This window comes from Mastigoproctus giganteus, chromosome 5, assembly GCF_048544385.1.
Source record: "Mastigoproctus giganteus isolate SK-2022 chromosome 5, ASM4854438v1, whole genome shotgun sequence".
In the NCBI taxonomy this organism is placed as follows: Eukaryota; Metazoa; Arthropoda; class Arachnida; order Uropygi; family Thelyphonidae; genus Mastigoproctus; species Mastigoproctus giganteus.
The window spans coordinates 1,250,554-1,268,292 of NC_143579.1; the positions used below are offsets into that span (position 1 = coordinate 1,250,554).

At 36.5% G+C, this 17,739-nt stretch overlaps 1 protein-coding gene across 1 annotated transcript in view; it reads left to right on the forward strand.

The window, feature by feature from the left end:
- LOC150085122 (uncharacterized) overlaps positions 1 to 14,241 on the forward strand; it is a 101,426-nt gene extending 87,185 nt beyond the window's left edge. The window contains exons 6-7 of the mRNA XM_090373838.1: positions 1,162 to 2,950; positions 13,470 to 14,241. Of these exons, the coding sequence (XP_090229964.1) occupies positions 1,162 to 2,950; positions 13,470 to 14,241 (2,561 nt within the window). The remainder of the gene's footprint in view (positions 1 to 1,161; positions 2,951 to 13,469) is intronic.
- The last annotated feature ends 3,498 nt before the right edge of the window (positions 14,242 to 17,739 follow it).

The following is a 17,739-nucleotide window of genomic DNA, read 5'->3' on the forward strand; positions in this document are numbered from 1 at the left end:
AAAACATACTCATCAAAGAGATACTTCCGATCTGATTGCTCGATTTCAACAAACTAACTGTCATACTAAATGCATCGACTTCCCTGGGATACAATATTACCAGTCTGTGATACTTACTTCCAGACTTGGGGAAGACATCTCCTACCAGAAGATGGCTTTCAACAACTACATGCTGCATATCTAGAGAAATATCCAAAAAATCAACAGAGTGAGTGAATAGCTGTTTTGAAGAAAAGTAATGCCTTCACTCTTGGCATTACTTTTGAAGAAAAGTAATGGCAAGAGTGAAGAGAAAACCCAGTTTTTTAGATGCAGAGGAAGCAATACATGTATTATGCTTATGCCAAGAGAGATTAGAAGTCAGGGTAATCCCTGATCAGGTGATGCACCTGATCAGGGATTATCCATAATTGATTCATATCTTGTGCTGAATTTTGTGAAAAATAGCAGTGCATGCACCAGGCATGCACTGCTATTTTTCTACCCAAAGAGTGCTCTTCATATGCCTGAAAATATCAATGGCATTGAAGTTACCAAATTATCATGCACTTTAGATGCTTCTGTGAGAGGTTTTAATGAAATTCACACCAGTTCTTTTGATTAATACTGGTGCTGATGGGTTCCTTCTGTATATATAACCACTTTCTGGTGTGAAAGTGCAGCATTTAATTACTCAAATACAGGCATTGTCCACTTTTAATTTGAATGCCTTTATATTTAATGAAAATTATATTCTGCAAAAATTTATGTGCAAGGATTTTTCAACAGTTAAGTATCATCTGTCTCTTCAATATATATAATACAAGAGTAATATAGGTTCCAGTAAACTTTTGTGTTGGGGATCACCATAAAAAAATTAATAATAAAAAATAGAAAATTCAAAAATTCAGAATAATGGAAACCAAATGAAAAATTTTATTTTCCTATTCAAGACAAATGTAAATTTCTAACTTTACAAGGCCATTTTTGGACATTGTTTCTTTGCAGTTTTGTCTAATTATAAATATAATAATTATAAATAAATAATAAATTGTGATGGTATGAGATTTAATAATTATTAAGGTTCTTAATAGAATTGTGGTTTGGTATAATTCTATGAAAAATTTAATAATTGTGTGCTTACTATCAGAAATGTTGAAACCTTCATTTTTCCTCTTTCAGTTAATATCTCCTTGATTAAAGCCCTTGGATTATGTTGTCGAGAAGTAGTAAATAGAGTCAAAATACGAAATGCAGGTGGATTGGAAATATTACTAAGTATTTTAAAGGATGTTGCATTTTGTTGTCTCCATGAATTTATCATAATGTGCCTATTTGAATTTCGCTATGATGAGGAAAGTCTCAAAAATATCTTGAATAATAACTTAATATCAACCCTTGTAACTCACTTAAATGAGTGCACAGAAAGAAGTAGCAGCTGTCATCCTCTTCATGGTGTGGAATGTGGTGAAGGTCTCCAAGCTTACAAAAAATGTGACCAAGATGTATTAGATAGTGCACTAACTGAAAAAATAACAGGATCTGGATCTTGTGCAGAAAAATCTGAGGATTTTGATACTTTTCATTTTCAAAGTGGAACTAACTCAAAGACCGATATTTCTTCCAACAAAGAAAAACGTGTCAGAGGCTCAGTAAACAAACAACTTAATGAAGATATTCAAGAAATTGCATTCGAATCGGCCAATGGAGAAGTGGGAAAAGGTAAAATTCCACAAGAAGTCAGTGCAGTTATTGAACATAGTGGTAGGACATCAAAACAGTTTTGCATTTATAGCCCAAGTTACCAAGAAATTCATAATGTATCATATAACTCTTTTGATCAAAGCTATTTGAATATAAATATAGACAGTGTCGATAAATTTACGGTGGATCCAAACTTGTCATCACCTGTGTCTAATTATGGCTCAGTGTCCTCTCCAGTATCTAATTATGGCTCAATGTCATCTCCAGTATCCAGCTATAGTTCTCTGTCATCTCCAGTATCCAATTATGGTTCTTTATCCCCACCACTATCCAATTATGGCTCTGTATCACCTACATCTTCTTCAAAAGGTGAGGGTTCACCTTGCCAGTCACCACTAGCATCACCATGTTCCTTTTTTGATGTTTCTCCATTATCACCAGAACTTGATTCTCTTGAGTATTCGAGTGGTGTCATTTGTTTTTCTCCTGTATGTGAGGCTGATTCAAACAGTGAAGATGATGAACAAAATAATATTATTGAGAGTAAGTCAAATGAATTGCAAATGTTGGTTGAGAAATCCAGTGAGCCATTGTCCCATCATTCTTCTGTTGGTAGTAGTTCCTCATTTGTAAATTATAGTTCAAATAATTGTTTCAGCAAATATAAGTTACATTTTCGGCACTTCAGTGATGTTTCCTGTTCTGATGTTGAAACTACACAGAAGGAATCTGTAAATGAACCTTGCAGTGCAAATATTGAAATTGATCCATCAACTAGAGCTTCAAAAAAGCGGCGGCATAATTCCAGCTGTAGTAGTGATGACTTTAAAAGTTCTAAAGGCAAAGAATATCCATTTGAAGATAAAATTCTGTATTTTTTATCTCATATATCACAGGATGAACAGTATAGTTGTAAGTTAGTTACAGGCCCTTGCCTTCAAGCATTAGTTGAGTACTTATGTAAACATCTGTTTCCTTCTCAAAGGGCAAGCAGAATCCTCTTACGACTAGCTGGCAATCGTCTCTGTTTTGAGAATCTCATTAATTTGAGTTTTGTTCCACTTGTTTTAGAAAAGTTTGAAAGAATACATAATACAAAGATATGCAACACATGTTATTGTCTTCGGATCTTAAAAAATAAACTTCTAAGAACTCTTAACAAGGTTGCCGAATCTGATTTTGGGATTGGCGAGCTCTCCCGTACTTTATTAACTGGCCAATCTGAACAGAAGATTCATACTATTCTTGCTATTCCTTTTATTATTAGGTAAGTGTATTTAAGAAATATTTTAACTGGTAGCTCTGAAAATATAATATACCATTTAATTTCTTATCATATGAAAAACTCCTCCATTCATTTCCTCTGAATTTGAGAAGGAGCATTTTTGTACCTGTACCTGCTGAAAATAGGCTACAACTGCCGCTGGAAACAAGCCAGAAAGATCCTACTCTTTCCTCAATTTGAATTTATGCCCTCTCAGGTGATTATTCTGAGCAAGAACAAGAATCCCATCAGCATTGAGCATGCTCAAACCATTCAAGGCTTTATACACCACAATCAGATTACCTTGCAGGTGCCTAGTCTCCAGACACTTTAATGTGCAAGACTTAAGCCTTTCTTCGTAAGAGCAACACCTTGTTTCATTCATTAATCTTGTTGGCCTTCTCTGTACTCATTCCAACAGCTCTACATCCTTCTTAAAATGAGGCCTCCAGACCTGTATACAGTACTCAAGGTGGGGCCTGACTATTGTCGTATACAAGGGGATAATCACCTCCTTATGCCTGCTAGAAAAATTCCTGTATATCACTGACAAGACACCATGAGCTACCCTTGCAGACCGTCTGCACTGCTCAGAAAACTTCATATCTGTCTGCACAATTACCCCCCGGTCCTTTTCACTCTCTACTACTGTCAGTGTAGTACCACACAGTTGATACGTTACTCTGGGGTTACTGCTTCCCATATGCAGTACTTTACATTGACAAATGTAAAGTACTTTACATTTGTACAAATGTACTTTACTTTACATTGACATCTGCTCAACCTTTCCAGATCCTGTTGCAGCAGCATAGTGTCAGTAGTGTCCTTGACAACCCTGCCAACCTTTGTATCGTCTGCAAACATGGACATTAAGCTTGATATACCATCATCAATAACATTAATAAACACAGAAAACAACAATGTATCCGACACTGAACCCTGGTGGATTCCACTAATAACAGTCCATGAAGAGCAGTGCCCATTGATTACCACTCTCTGTCTTCTCCCACTCAACCCTCCCTTTATCCATAGCAGCAATTTGCCTCCAATGCCTCACTGCTTCGATTTGTGCAACAGTATTAAAAGCCTTTCTACAATACAAATATATGATATCAAAATTATTGTTTGCATCCAGTTCCTTTGTGACTACATCATGGTATCCAATCAAATTAGTAAGGCAAGACTTCCCCTTAACAAACCATGCTGTGTCCGAGCTACAACTGAAGTCTTGTCTAGATGATCCTGCAAAGCTTCTTTAACCAGTGCCTCCATTAATTTTCCCTGGAAAAGAAGTTAAACTAACAGGTCTGTAATTACCTGTGTCTCCCTTTGATACTGCTTTGTGGATTGGGTCACATTTGCACATCCCCAGTCCATGGGTACCTCCCCTGAGTCCAAGGAAGCTCTCATAATGATTTGTAAGGGTTTGCTTACTTCCTTTGCTGCATCCTTTAATATAACTGGATAGATTCCATCCACCACAGGTGACTTATGTTTATTTTTCGCCACTTTCTCTTCCACTTTACTCTCAGTTATTACAAGATTATCTTGCTTACTGCCAGAGTTTAACTCCTCATGTGTGAATGTAGATGGAAAATATTTATTTAGTTTGTTAGCTTCTTGAGCAGGTTCATCAACAGTTGAACCATCGATATCAAGTGCACCAATCTGATTCATCTCCTTCCTTCTGGAATTTACATGTTTTTGAAAAATAATAAAAGGGTTTACCTCAATATAGTATGTATAACACTTCTGTTTGATACTCTCCAGAAATTAAAACGAAAAAATCGAAAAATTTACATTAGAATAAAAAATAATTAAAAACCAATTTAACACAATTAAAAATCAATTTAACACAATTAAAAATATTAAAAAGAATCTAACAAAAATATTCAAAATGATTTTCCTTCCTGAAGCTGACAACGCTTTTCGACCATATGTCGAGATCACAGGAATGAAAACTACCGAATAGGGTTGAACGTGAAACTTAAAAATAGTGATTATTTGTCTTCGCGCATGCGTGTAAAGGTCCACGCATTCGAAATCAAATATAGCCAATGAACATTAACAGAATTCTCATGTAATTTAATTTCTACGGTTTCTACAATTAATAGTTGCGTATAATTATGTTGGACATTAAGTATTTTGGCCTCGTTAAATAAAAAAGTATGTTTTTCGTTAATGGCATGAAAGGCTAATTCTGATGCTACTAAACGAGGCTTCACAAACTGAGGCTTCATGTTGATTTACACAAATATTCAGAGAAAAACACATCGAACCTTGGTAAGACGAGTCGCAATCACCGCAAGAAATGTTGTATTCCAGGTCATTAATTTGTGTAGCGAACGCGGAAAGAACCGAGCAATTGTTCAGTATAGTGTGTAATTTCCGTATTGGCCTCGCCACATTTTTAATTCGGTATCTTTAAAGAATCTATTAAGCTGTTTGTGCTACTGTTCAATATATGGGACAGAAATAAAGTATTTATCGATATTACTATTGTTGGTTGGTGTAGTATTTTATATCCTATCCTTAGCCTGTACCCTAATTCGGTTTATTGTGGCAAGGGGATAACCCCTGTTTAAGAATCTGCTAGTTCATATTTGTATTTCTGAGCCCAAAGCAGATTCCGTCGTTGAATATTTATAGGCATTTAGAAATTGATTGAAGATAATCGACCTTTTGTAGGTGAACGGGTGATAGCTATTATAATGTAGAAGCATAAGTTTAGACTCAGCATGGATTTGTTAAACGGAAGTCTTGTCTGAAAAATTTTATTGGATATTTTGATGTAGTCACATAGGAACTGGATGCAAAAAATAAGTTTGATATCATACTTGGATTTTAGGAAAGCTTTTGATACTGTGGCACACAGAAGACGTATAAATTGGAGCAGTATGGTATTAAGGGTATGTTGCTACAATGGATAAAAGATGGTTGAGTGGAAGAAGACAGTGATTATCAATGGACACTGCGCTTCATGAACCGACTTCCATCACTTGTTGAAGTTGATAGCCTAAACAAATTTAAGGCTCAACTGGACAGGTATTTCGAGCGAACGGAGGGGTGAAATGGGAGTGGTGTGGTTTTTTTTTTTTTTTTTTTTTTTTGGCTGATGCTGAATAAGCTTGCTTTCTTGCATCGTATGCCTCTACTAATGCTAATGCTAATGGTATTAGAAGAGTCCCAAGCGTTCGGCATTGGGCCCATTATTGTTATCGGTGTTTATCAGTGATATTGATGAAGGTATATAAAGTTAATGTCTAAATTTTCAGATGATACGAAGGTTGGCAGGGTTGTTAATGACACTAATGACAGTATGCTACTGCAACAGAATCTAGAAAAGTTGAGCAGATTGGCTAAGAGGTGGCAACTGAAGTTTAACATTGACAGTTGTAAAGTACTGAATATCAACTTGGTGCTGCACTTTTCACTACACTTTTCATTTTTCACTACACTGAGGTAGTGAAAAATGAAAAGGACCAGGGGATAATTATGCAGCAGATATGAAGTTTTCTGAGCAGTGCAAACAGGCTGCAAGAGTAGCTCATGGCATCTTGTCAATGATATACAGGAATTTTGCTATCAGGGATATGGGGGTGATTGTCCCCTTGTATAAGGCAATGGTCAGGCCACCTTGAGTACTGTATACAGATCTGTAGGCCTTGTTTAAGAAAAGATGTCGAGCTGCTGGAATGAGCACAGAGAAGGGCAACAAGATTGGTGAGTATAACAAAGGGTTGGTGTTACCAAGAAAGGCTTAAGTTCTGCAAATTGCAGGTTCTGGAGACTAGGCACCTGCAAGATAATCTAATTGAGGTTTATAAGGCCTTGAATGGTTTGAGCAATCTCAATGCTAATGGGATTCTGTGTCTTTCTCAGGTTACTCACCTGAGAGGATATAAATTCAAATTGAGGAAGACAATAGTAGGATAGATTGTAGAAATTCACCTTTAGCCAGTGGGTGATTGATTGATTGTGCAAACTTTCATCTGTTGTAGTGGAGTTCAACAACTGAAGGCAAAACTAGACAAACTTTTGGAGTGAATGGTTGAAATGGGAATGTGGTTTTTTTTTTTTTTTGGCTGATGCTATGTAAGCTTGCTTTCTTGCCTCACATGCCTCTACTAATGCTAATACTACAACAGATAAGGTTCTGGAAGCCAAGACCCAGTGGCCGAAAGAACCACCTAAAAGTGAAAACAGTGGGGACAAGGCATTTACAAAAAAGAACAAAATGAATCAGCTCATACCCTTGTGCATTGGGTGTGGGAAAGTCTTAGTTAAATCAGTTGATGTTGCTGCTGATGAATTGAAAAGATACTTAGCATCAGTGTTTACTGATGATAGACCCTTTATGCTAATTAGAGGCTGAAATTGGTGATTTTGAAATTACAGATACTATTTAGACGTCTTTAGACTTGGAATACTAGTAGACGTCTTTAGACTTGGAAGAAATTCCATTCCTGTTGATTGGAGAAGTGCCAATATATAAAGGCATTTCTAAGAGTGAAGTCTGTAAGTATAGACTGGTTTGTTTGACTTCAGTGGTAGGGAAAATCTTAGAGTCAATGATTTTAGCAGTGTGATCCAGGCACATTTAGTTTTGTGTTTTTCAGACAAAACCATGTTGTTTGAAAGACACAACATGGTTTTGTCCTGTTTAACTCACCTAATAAGCTATTTTGACACAGTTAGCATTAGCATTAGTAGAGGCATTTGATGCAAGAAAGCAAGCTTATGCACCATCAGCCAAAAAAAAAACCACTTCCACTTCACCCCTCTGTTCGTTCAAAATATCTGTCCAGCTGAGCTTTAAACTTATTTAGGCTATCAACTTCCACGACAAGGGATGGCAGTCTGTTCCACCAACCAACCACCCGCTGGCTAAAGGCAAATTTCCGCACGTCTATCCTACATCTGTCTTTCCTCAATTTGAATTTATGCCCTTTCAGGTGATTTTTCTGAGCTAGAGGAAGAATCCCATCAGCATTGAGCATGCTTAAACCATTCAAGGCTTTATACACCTCTATCAGATCACCTCACTGGTGCCTAGTCTCCAGACACTGTAATTTGCAAAACTTAAGCCTTTCTCATAAGAGCACCCCTTTGTTCCATTCACTAATCTTGTTGCCCTTCTCTGTACTCGTTCCAGCAGCTCTACATCCTACTTCAAATGACGCCTCGAGACCTGTATACAGTACTCTAGGTGTGGCCTGACCATTGCCTTATACAAGGGAATAATCACCTCCTTATCCCTGCTAGAAATATTCCTATGTATCATTGACAATACACCATGAGCTACTCTTGCAGCCCATCTGCACTGCTCAGAGAACTGGATATTTGCCTGCACAACCACCCACAGGTCCCTTTCATTCTCTACCACTGTCAGTGTAGTACCACAGAGTTGATACGTTGCTCTGGGGTTCCTGTTTCCCATGTATAGTACTTTACATTTTTCAATGTAAAACTTCATTTGCCACCTCTCAGCCCATCTGCTCAACCTTTCCAGATCCTGTTGCAGCAGCATAGTGTCAGTAGTGTCCTGTCCTTGACAACCCTGCCTACCTTTGTATCATCTGCAAACTTCGACATTAAGCTTGATATACCCTCATCAATATCATTTATGAATACAGAAAACAATAATGGACCCAACACCGAAACCTGAGGGACTCCACTAATAACATTAGTCCACGACGAGCAGTATCCATTAATTACCACTCTCTGTCTTCTCCCCCTCAGCCACCCCTTTATCCACAGCAGCAATTTGCCTCCAATGCCACACTGCTCCAATTTGTGCAGCAGTCTTCCATGTGCAACAGTATCAAAAGCCTTTCTAAGATCCAAGTATACAATATCCAAGTTATTCCCTGCCTCCAGTTCCTTTGTGACTGCATATAGTATCAAATCAAATTGGTCAGGCAAGACTTCCCCTTAACAAAACCATGCTGTGTCTGAGCTATAGCTGAAGTCTTGTATAAATGATCCTACAGTGCTTCTTTAACTAGTGCCTCCATTAATTTTCCTGGAACAGAAGTTAAACTCACAGGTCTATAATTACTTGTGTCAGCCTTTGATCCTCCTTTCTGAATTGAGGTTACATTTGCACATCTCCAGTCTGTGGGTACCTCCCCTGAGTCCAAGGACGCTCTCATAATTATGGCTAACGGTTTGCTTACTTCCTTTGCTGCCTCCTTTAATATAACTGGATAGATCCCATCCACTCCGGGTGCATTTCTTGTGTTTATCTTCAACAATTTCTCCTCCACTGTACTCTCAGTTATTACAAGATTCTCTAGCTTACTGCTAGAGTTGAATACACCTCTGGCTTTCCCCTCGCTAAATAACTCCTCATGTGTGAATGTCGATGAAAAATATTCATTTAGGTTGTTAGCTACCTGAGCAGGATCATCAACAGTTCAGCCATCGATATCAAGTGGACCAATCTGATTCATCCCCTTCCTTCTAGAGTTTACATAAGTAAAGAACTCTTTGCTGTTTTTCTTTGCATCCCTTGCCAAAGATTTCTCGTAATCTGCCTTCGCCTGCCTAACCTCCTTTGTTACTTGGTTACAGATCAACTTGTATCTATCATAGGCTTCTGTGTCATGTGTTAATTTGTATGTATCCCATGCATGTTTTTTCTCTGCCATATGCCTCATCAGTTCATCTGACATCTCTTTAGGCCTCTAAACCTTGAACAATATTTCTTAGTTGGTATGTATGGCCTAGTAGCTTCCAAGATAAGTTCTTTGAATGCTTCCCATTTTGCATTTGCTGTTGGTAAGATCATCAGTTGGTCCCACTGTATAGAATTTAAATACTGTATCAGACCATCGTAGTCGCCTTTACGAAGGCAAAAACCCTTCCCTTCCCTTTACCCCTGATGGTAGTTACCTCTTTGAGTAAATCCCACTTCAGCACACTGTGCTCACTGCCACCTAGTGGTTCATTTATCTGCAGACTCTTAATGCATGAAGAATCACTGCTGATAATCAAATCAAGAGTATTCTTCCCTCTAGTTGCCTCCTGAACATGCTGATGTAGAAAACAATCATCCAATAAATCCACAAAAGCCTTGCTAGTGTGTGAGAGACCAGCCCCCAAATTCCAGTCAATATCTGGGAAATTAAAATCTCCCCCCCCCCATTATAAGACTCTCTGAGTTACTGGCCCACTCTATTTCCCTGTACAGTATCTTATTATACTCATCAGAGTCATTAGGCCTATAGCACACTCCTATTCTCACAATTTTGATCTCCCAATGCTTATGTCACACCAAACTGACTCAACACTGCATTGTCCAGCGATGTCCACTGGCTTCACTTCCTTGGATTTTATGTATTTCTTAACTAATAGCATAACCCCTCCTCCCTTCCTATCCAGTCTATTCTTTCTGTAGACGTTGTACTCCCCTTGTATCTGTGCCCTTATATCTGTGTGACACCACGTCTCTGATATCCCAACAATATCTGCCTTTGATGTTTTGAGCAATACCTCAAATTCATCAATTTTATTTACTAAACTCCTAGCATTGGTGTACATGCAAGTATACATGCACCTATTTCTATTCTTAGCTACCCTAACACAACCCATGTGTTTACTTGTACCGCAATGACTCCCGACAGTCTCTGAAATATCCTGCATCTTGTTTTTCAGGCTTCTGCTCATTCCAAAAGAAGCAGTGCAAGAATCTCTTTCACCTCTGCCAGTGGCTACTGTTAATCTATTCGTCTTTGTCTCCCCCCAAGCTAGCAGTTTTCCGACCCACCTAACACTGCCTCGATAGCATCAGCAAATATTCTTGCACCCTTTCTATTTAAGTGTATCCCATCCCTGTAGAAGCAATCTCTCCTGTTAACAAGTACAGTCCAGGCTGAAAAAAAATTCTACCCCTTGAGCCTTGCACAATCTTTCTAGGGCCAAACTGATTGACAAGGCTCTCATCATATACTCCCTCCTATCATGTCTGGGCAGAATTGTAGACACTTTCAAATTCAACCCTATTTCACGGCTTTTTTTCAACAGTGACCTGTACTTGTTAAGCAATTCTGCCTGTCTCCTACTCTTGATATCATTTGTGCCAACATGTACAACTATATCACCTTTTGTGCCCTTAAAAGATGATATCCACTCTACGTCATCAACCTTTGCCCCTGGCAGACATACTCTGGTCCTGTTCCACCTATCCTTTTTACAAAGCATGTTCCCCGTTTCCCTGACAATAGAGTCAACAACAACTACTAGTTCCTTTGGGACCAGCACATTCTGCCTTGGGGGTTGCCACTGTGTTGCGTGACGACCAAGTGCAAGCTCTGGCGTTGATGTGGGCAGCTGAGAGCTTGATGGGCCCCTCAATTTAGTTCCTTCGAGGGCATCCACCCTGTCCTTCAAGCTCTCATATAGGCCCATAAGAACGCTGAGTTGTTGCCTGATTTCGATACACTCCTTGCATCGCACGCACACACAAAGACATCCCCCATGGCAATATCATGTACCGTACCTGAATGCTCCACAAACATCATGCAAGCTGTGCATTTTAGAAGGCAACTGCCCCCCTCAGTTCTCCTCTGACCCACAGCACTTCCATTAGCTTGAGCCTTTTGTTTTGCTGCTCTGGTCTGAGTCATGTTTCTCTTAATTTAAATAAAATTTCAATTTCAGTTTATAACCCTAAATTATCTCCCAACACAGTTATACGGGATATATATTTTTTAGTGTCAAGTATTAATTATCTCCGAGTTCCCTTTATATAACTTCCGTGTCAGTTATGTATTAATTAATTATGTTATGTTTGTAATCTAAGTCGGTATATGTATTTAGTTAAAAGTACAATTTAAATGCCAGCGAAGTTCAAGACGTTTAATAGATTTTACTGATCACTGAAAATATATAACCTATACTATACTAACGCTACCTAGGTTCGATCGTATGACAAAGACAAAGGCGGGAAGTTACAAACGGTAATCTATGGACACTTAAGTATTAATTAACTTTCAAATCTCGCTGTCTCCATTCAGAATAAACTAATGATCCTTACTAGGTCTATAAGCTACTTACAAAAAATAATTTGATGTAAAAAATATTCAGTTGGTCATGAGCTAGATGTAGAGAACAATTTTGACTTTTGGCTTATTTGAATTTTAGCAAGGCATTTGATTCAAGCCCTTTTGAATTGTTACTGTATGAGCTGGAATGTTTTTAAATTACTAGAAAGTTTCCAAAATGGATTGCAGGGCAGAAAGCAGAGGATTATGATTATTGGATATTCTTCAGTTTGTTGTAACCTTAGAAGCAGGGTCCCCCAGGGATCAGTCCTTGGACCACTGTCGTTTCTGATTTTTATAAATGACATTAATAAAGGGATAAAGAGCATGAAGTCAAAATTTGCAGACAATGTGAAGGGTGGGAGAGTTATTAATGATCAGTTCCAAGCAGTGCTGGATGGCTTGAAACAGGCTGAAGAATGGCAAAATATGGCAGCTATGTTTAAATGCTGCAAAATATAAGGCCTTACACTTGGGAAATATCAACCCCAAAATAACTTGTACACTTGGTGGGGATCGAATTAAAAACAGATCAGGAAAGGGATCTGGGATTTACGGTACGGAGAGATAAAGTTTTCTGAGCAACATAAACAGGTGACCAGGAAAGCCCATGGTGTCTCCTATCGATGATTTGTTGAACAATATCCTGTGGAGATAGGGAGGTCATAATCCCACTGTATAAAGCAATTGTAAGACCACATTTGGAACACTGTGTCCAAGTATGGCAACGTCATCTGCTAAAAGGCATTGAGCTTCTTAAAAGGATCCAAAGACAGGCAGCTTGCACTGTGAGATCAGCAAAAGAGCAACTGTACAAGGAAAGACTTAGATTATGTAGACTACGGAGCCTGGCAACCAGGCACCTTAGAGGGGACTTGATTGAGGTTTATAAGGCTGTGAGAGAGGTTAGTAAAATGAGTGAAGGTGGAAATTTCACTATTATAAAGAATTCCAAAACTAGCAACTATAAATTCAAATTATAGAGGAAGAGATTACATTGTAGGTAGTTTTCTTTTAGCCAGCGAGTTGTTGATTACAGGTAGCCGACAATTTGTAGAAATTCAAAGGTTAACTGGTTGTTGCCTGCATGAGGAGGGAACTGCATAATTGAATTTTCTTATGTACTTTTTATTTATTAGTATTATATACATGACATTGATAACAGGTTGTGCATTATAATAAAATTCATAATTTATAAATTAAGAATTTTATTAGTTTAGGTGTAGAATTAATTCAAATTAATTCATAATGCATACTAACAAATCACATCTAGAACCTTATGAACTGGCACACTGACTGATATAGTTGATGCACTGAAAGCAATAGTAATAAATAACTGTAAACTTCTTTACAAGTACCTGTTATAGTATCTTGCTTATTTAGATTTTTTTTTGCTTTAAATTTGTATTATCATTTAACATTTGTAAGATTTTAAAGAAATAGATTTAATGACATTATTTTTTCTCTTTCTCTAGGCAAAAACTAATGTTATCAAAATTGCTAATAAAATTATCTGGATTACAGCTGTTTATAAGTCATTTAGAAAGTGCATATAGGACATCTCCATTGTTGATCCAGAGTCTAATAACCTTATGCAAAACTTTGTTTTCCGCTTCACAAGAAATTACTAATCCCAAAGAATTAAATATGAATATTTATAAAACAAAGGTTGGAATCTTGAGTACAGGAACAACCTGCAAGTATATGACTTTCTGTAAAACTCCAGATGTTTGGTTTGTATTAGATGATAAAAGTGAAGTAGGTACCTCCCGCTCTATTGTTTGTGAATGTTCAGAATTCTTTTGTGCTATGCTGCAAGGATCTTTTATTGAAGCTTCTTTAAGGCATCTTCCAATGCCCAGCATCTCCAAAGAAGTATTGGAAGTTATTTTTCATCATTTCTACGGATGCAGCTTAATTGCTTGTCCATTGTTAGATAAGATGGAGATCGAATACTTAGTTGAGTTATCAACTGCTTGTAATAGGTTCTTATTATTTGAATTACAGAAAAAAATAATAGATTATATAAAATGTCGACTTACAATTAATACTGTGAAAACTGTTTATTTATATGGCAAGGAAGCAAATTGCATTTCTTTATGTTCTTCAGCATTGAAATATCTTTTGACTGTACAAACAAAGAATAAAATTAATCATTTCAGGTACTTCACAGAATTTTTAAATCTACCACAAAGAAGGGATATTTTGTATGATATTGATACCATAATTAGAGAGTCTTGCCGGTAGCAGTTTGATAGATGTAAAATATTTTAAATGTCCATCATTATTCCTCGTGACTGAAGCCAGTTCATCAATGGCTTTTCATGTTCATGATAAGGGCATTCCAGAAAAGTACAAGCAATTCCTTCAGATTGCAAGTTTGTGATTATTAGAACTGTAGTATATATATGTATGTATATAATTTGTATATATTTTATATTTATATAGTTTATTTTATTTTGCTCATACTTTAAATGTTTTGTTATGAAATGAATTTAAATAAATGCCTGTCACCACTACTCTTAGCACATTATTCACTATATTTAGTTCATATTTCATTTAGTTATATTATTGTGATGAAGCATTGTGTTATTTTTAGAAATGACAGCTAATAAAGTACAATAAAACTTTATTAACTCAAAATGCAGTGTACTGTAAAATATGACTTTAGAATCAATCAGGTTTGTGGTTTGATAACAGCAAAATAAAAAATGAATAAATAATTAAAATAATTTAAAAATTGACTAAACCAATGGAAACCAAATAAGTATAATTCAAGGAACTATAAATGATTTTGACACACTAGCCACAGTGTCAAAATATGCTTAGTTGTTATCCCCACCATTGCCTCCTTGAACTAGTATCTAGTAGTGTGAAAACAAGTACAGGCGGTCCTCGATTAACGCGATTAATTCGTCCCGTGAGTGCATCGCGCAAAACGGAAACGCGTTAATCGAATATCATAACCAATAGGAAAAATTATAATTGGTCCTTGACCATCTGGAATGTCCATAAAGAATTTTAAATAACTTTTTAACTGTATATAATGTAAAAGATAATGAAAATAATTATGGAATTAAATGTTTATTACATAAAACAGCGGTTCTTAAACTGTGTGCGCCACGGAATATTTTAAATTTTCGAGGGAAACACAGCAATACTCGACATCTGTCAGACACCGCGCGAACTACTAGCTCTAGGTAGTTCACAGTTTCAGCATTTCTTATTAAGTTGTTTGGACCTAACTACTAAATGAAACTGTTTAGGTATTTCTTTTGGTCTGGGTGCGCCTTGAACAAATTACTGAGACATTAAAGGCGCTGTGAACCGAGAAACTTTGGGAACTTCTGACATAAAATACACAATGAAATTACTGTTGCGGAAATATTTGAACAGTGTTGACTTTCTCTTTTCATCAATCAATTTCCGATAGCCGACTACAATCTTCTCTGGGCCCTGGCGAAATAAATATCGCAGAGAACATCAAACCTTTTGTATGAGGTTCTGTGTGATACGAAAGATTTCATCTAATTCTTTTACCGTTATCTCCTTCACGGTAACATTTTCACTGGCTCATTTAAAAATTAGTATTTTTAAATGCAAGTCTGCATTGACTTTATTAGCAGGAGACAAACACATCTTCTTCCGATGGTTGATGGAACACACTGAGGCGGGCAGCAGGCAAATGTTTGTTTATTGACAGTACGACTCGCGGCAAGCTTAACACGCAATTCAAATCTTTTTCAACTATCGCATAAAAAAAAAAGATTGCATTAACTGGAAATTTGCATCGTGTAAAGTGAAAAGTGGTATCATTTTTCAAATAGTGTTAACTGAATATCGTGTTATGCGAGGCCTAGCTGCACTCAAGTTCATTTGTGGATATTGCCCTGTAAAAGCAGAATCAGTGCAACACAAGTTTCCTGGTAAATGAAATGCCCAAAAACAATCATAATTAAGGAAATCAAACAAGCTCTATTTCAAAACTAGTAACTATTTTCTGATGGACTATCTATTTCCAAAATGCAAACAGGCAGCTCAGTTTGTCAACAAGGTGTACGGTTATAGAAAAATGTGAATTGTTGTGAAATATGCTGATTATCATTCCATCTATCAAATAGCATAGTACCTCTCAAACTGGAGGTTGCAGCCCCTCCTCTCTCTCAGAAGGCCAGGTTAGGGAGCCGCAAGATGTGTTGGGGGGAAGCATTACAATTAATACTGTAATTCTTCCATTGTTATTGAACATTTGAACTAAGAAATAAACTGACAAATAAATAAAAACATTTTGTGTAATTGCTTAACATTTAGAAAATTACTGATCAAAGATAAACCCAAAATTAGATTAGGTTTAAAGACACTTATGAATGTTTAAATAATTCATATTTTTGGTTTTTGAAAGAAAAAAAAAAGATGTCTTCAGTTGGGCCCAACTGAAGCTAGGCATCACCTATGATGCCTACCTCGTCAAAAAATTTTTTGACATTGCTTTCTGATTTGGTTAATGTTGATAAATATTCGGTCTGTAAATATTCAGTTTAGGGCTGCAAATTTTATTTTCCCTACTAGCAGCACATTGGCTTGCAGCACTACTGTCTTCAGTTTTGAGCAGTGCACTACATCTTAGTGACTAGTGTCCAGTAGCCTATCAAGAGATTTAAGGTTTTTATTGAAAGTGAAATAGTCAACAATAGACAAATTTAAAAGATGTTTGTGGTATTTGAGCTGTGTAATTTTAACCTTTAAAAGTGGATAGAGCTATGTGACATTATAGAGCAGTGATAAGAAAATATAGGATATGGAAAAATTTAGTTTTTTTTATGCAACTTTGCAGTTTTTTTAAAAGTAAAGGAAATTTGTTTTATTAATATTTAGTATTATATATGTATATTTATATATATTTACGTTCAGGTTAGTTCCTGAGAAATGCCGCAAATACCGAAAACACGAATACTGAGTTATTGCTCCCATAGTAATAAAGGGGTTCCGTTCCAAAGTATGAAATATATAAGAAAAACTAGTCTAAAATTTTGTCTATGTATGTATTATATGTACCTTCATAATATGACTATGTAAATAGACAGTACATAGTGAAATGCAAGCATATGGCATCGAAATGAAAATAAGAAACAATTTAATATTAAATGTAATATTTATTAGAAATTTCAAACAAATATTTCAAACCAGCACCTTTGCTAGCTAAAAAACGTATCCCGCCAGTAATATCACCAGTTTCGCTAAAGTGTTGATAAAGGAGTTTTGCCTTTTCACAAATGATGAGTGAACTTAATGGAATTTTATTTTGAGTTCGGTCTTCTATCCACAGATTTAAAGCCTTTTCCATTTTTTCTAATTTAACATCACGAGTTACAAAGCAAATTTGTGAAGCAATTAGCGCGTTTTCACAGACATTGCAGTGGATTTTTTCTTCCGATTTTTTGATTGATCGTACCGTTGACTCATTGATTTTATAATGTTTTGCCACGGAGGAGACACTTTCACCATTAGAAATTTTGTCTAATAACTCAATTTTATTCGCTGTCATCACCTTTGATATTTTCACATTTCCCTTGTTATTCGTAGCCATATTTTTGTATGGGTTAGAAAGAACTTGTCCACAATAAAGTCACTTTCTTCCATTAACACACTCGAAAAAGTCTGTTTTACACTGCAAAATGGCAGGTTTATCACTTTTGTAAGCATATCAATTTATAAATTGATAAATTTATTCAATTTATAAGCATG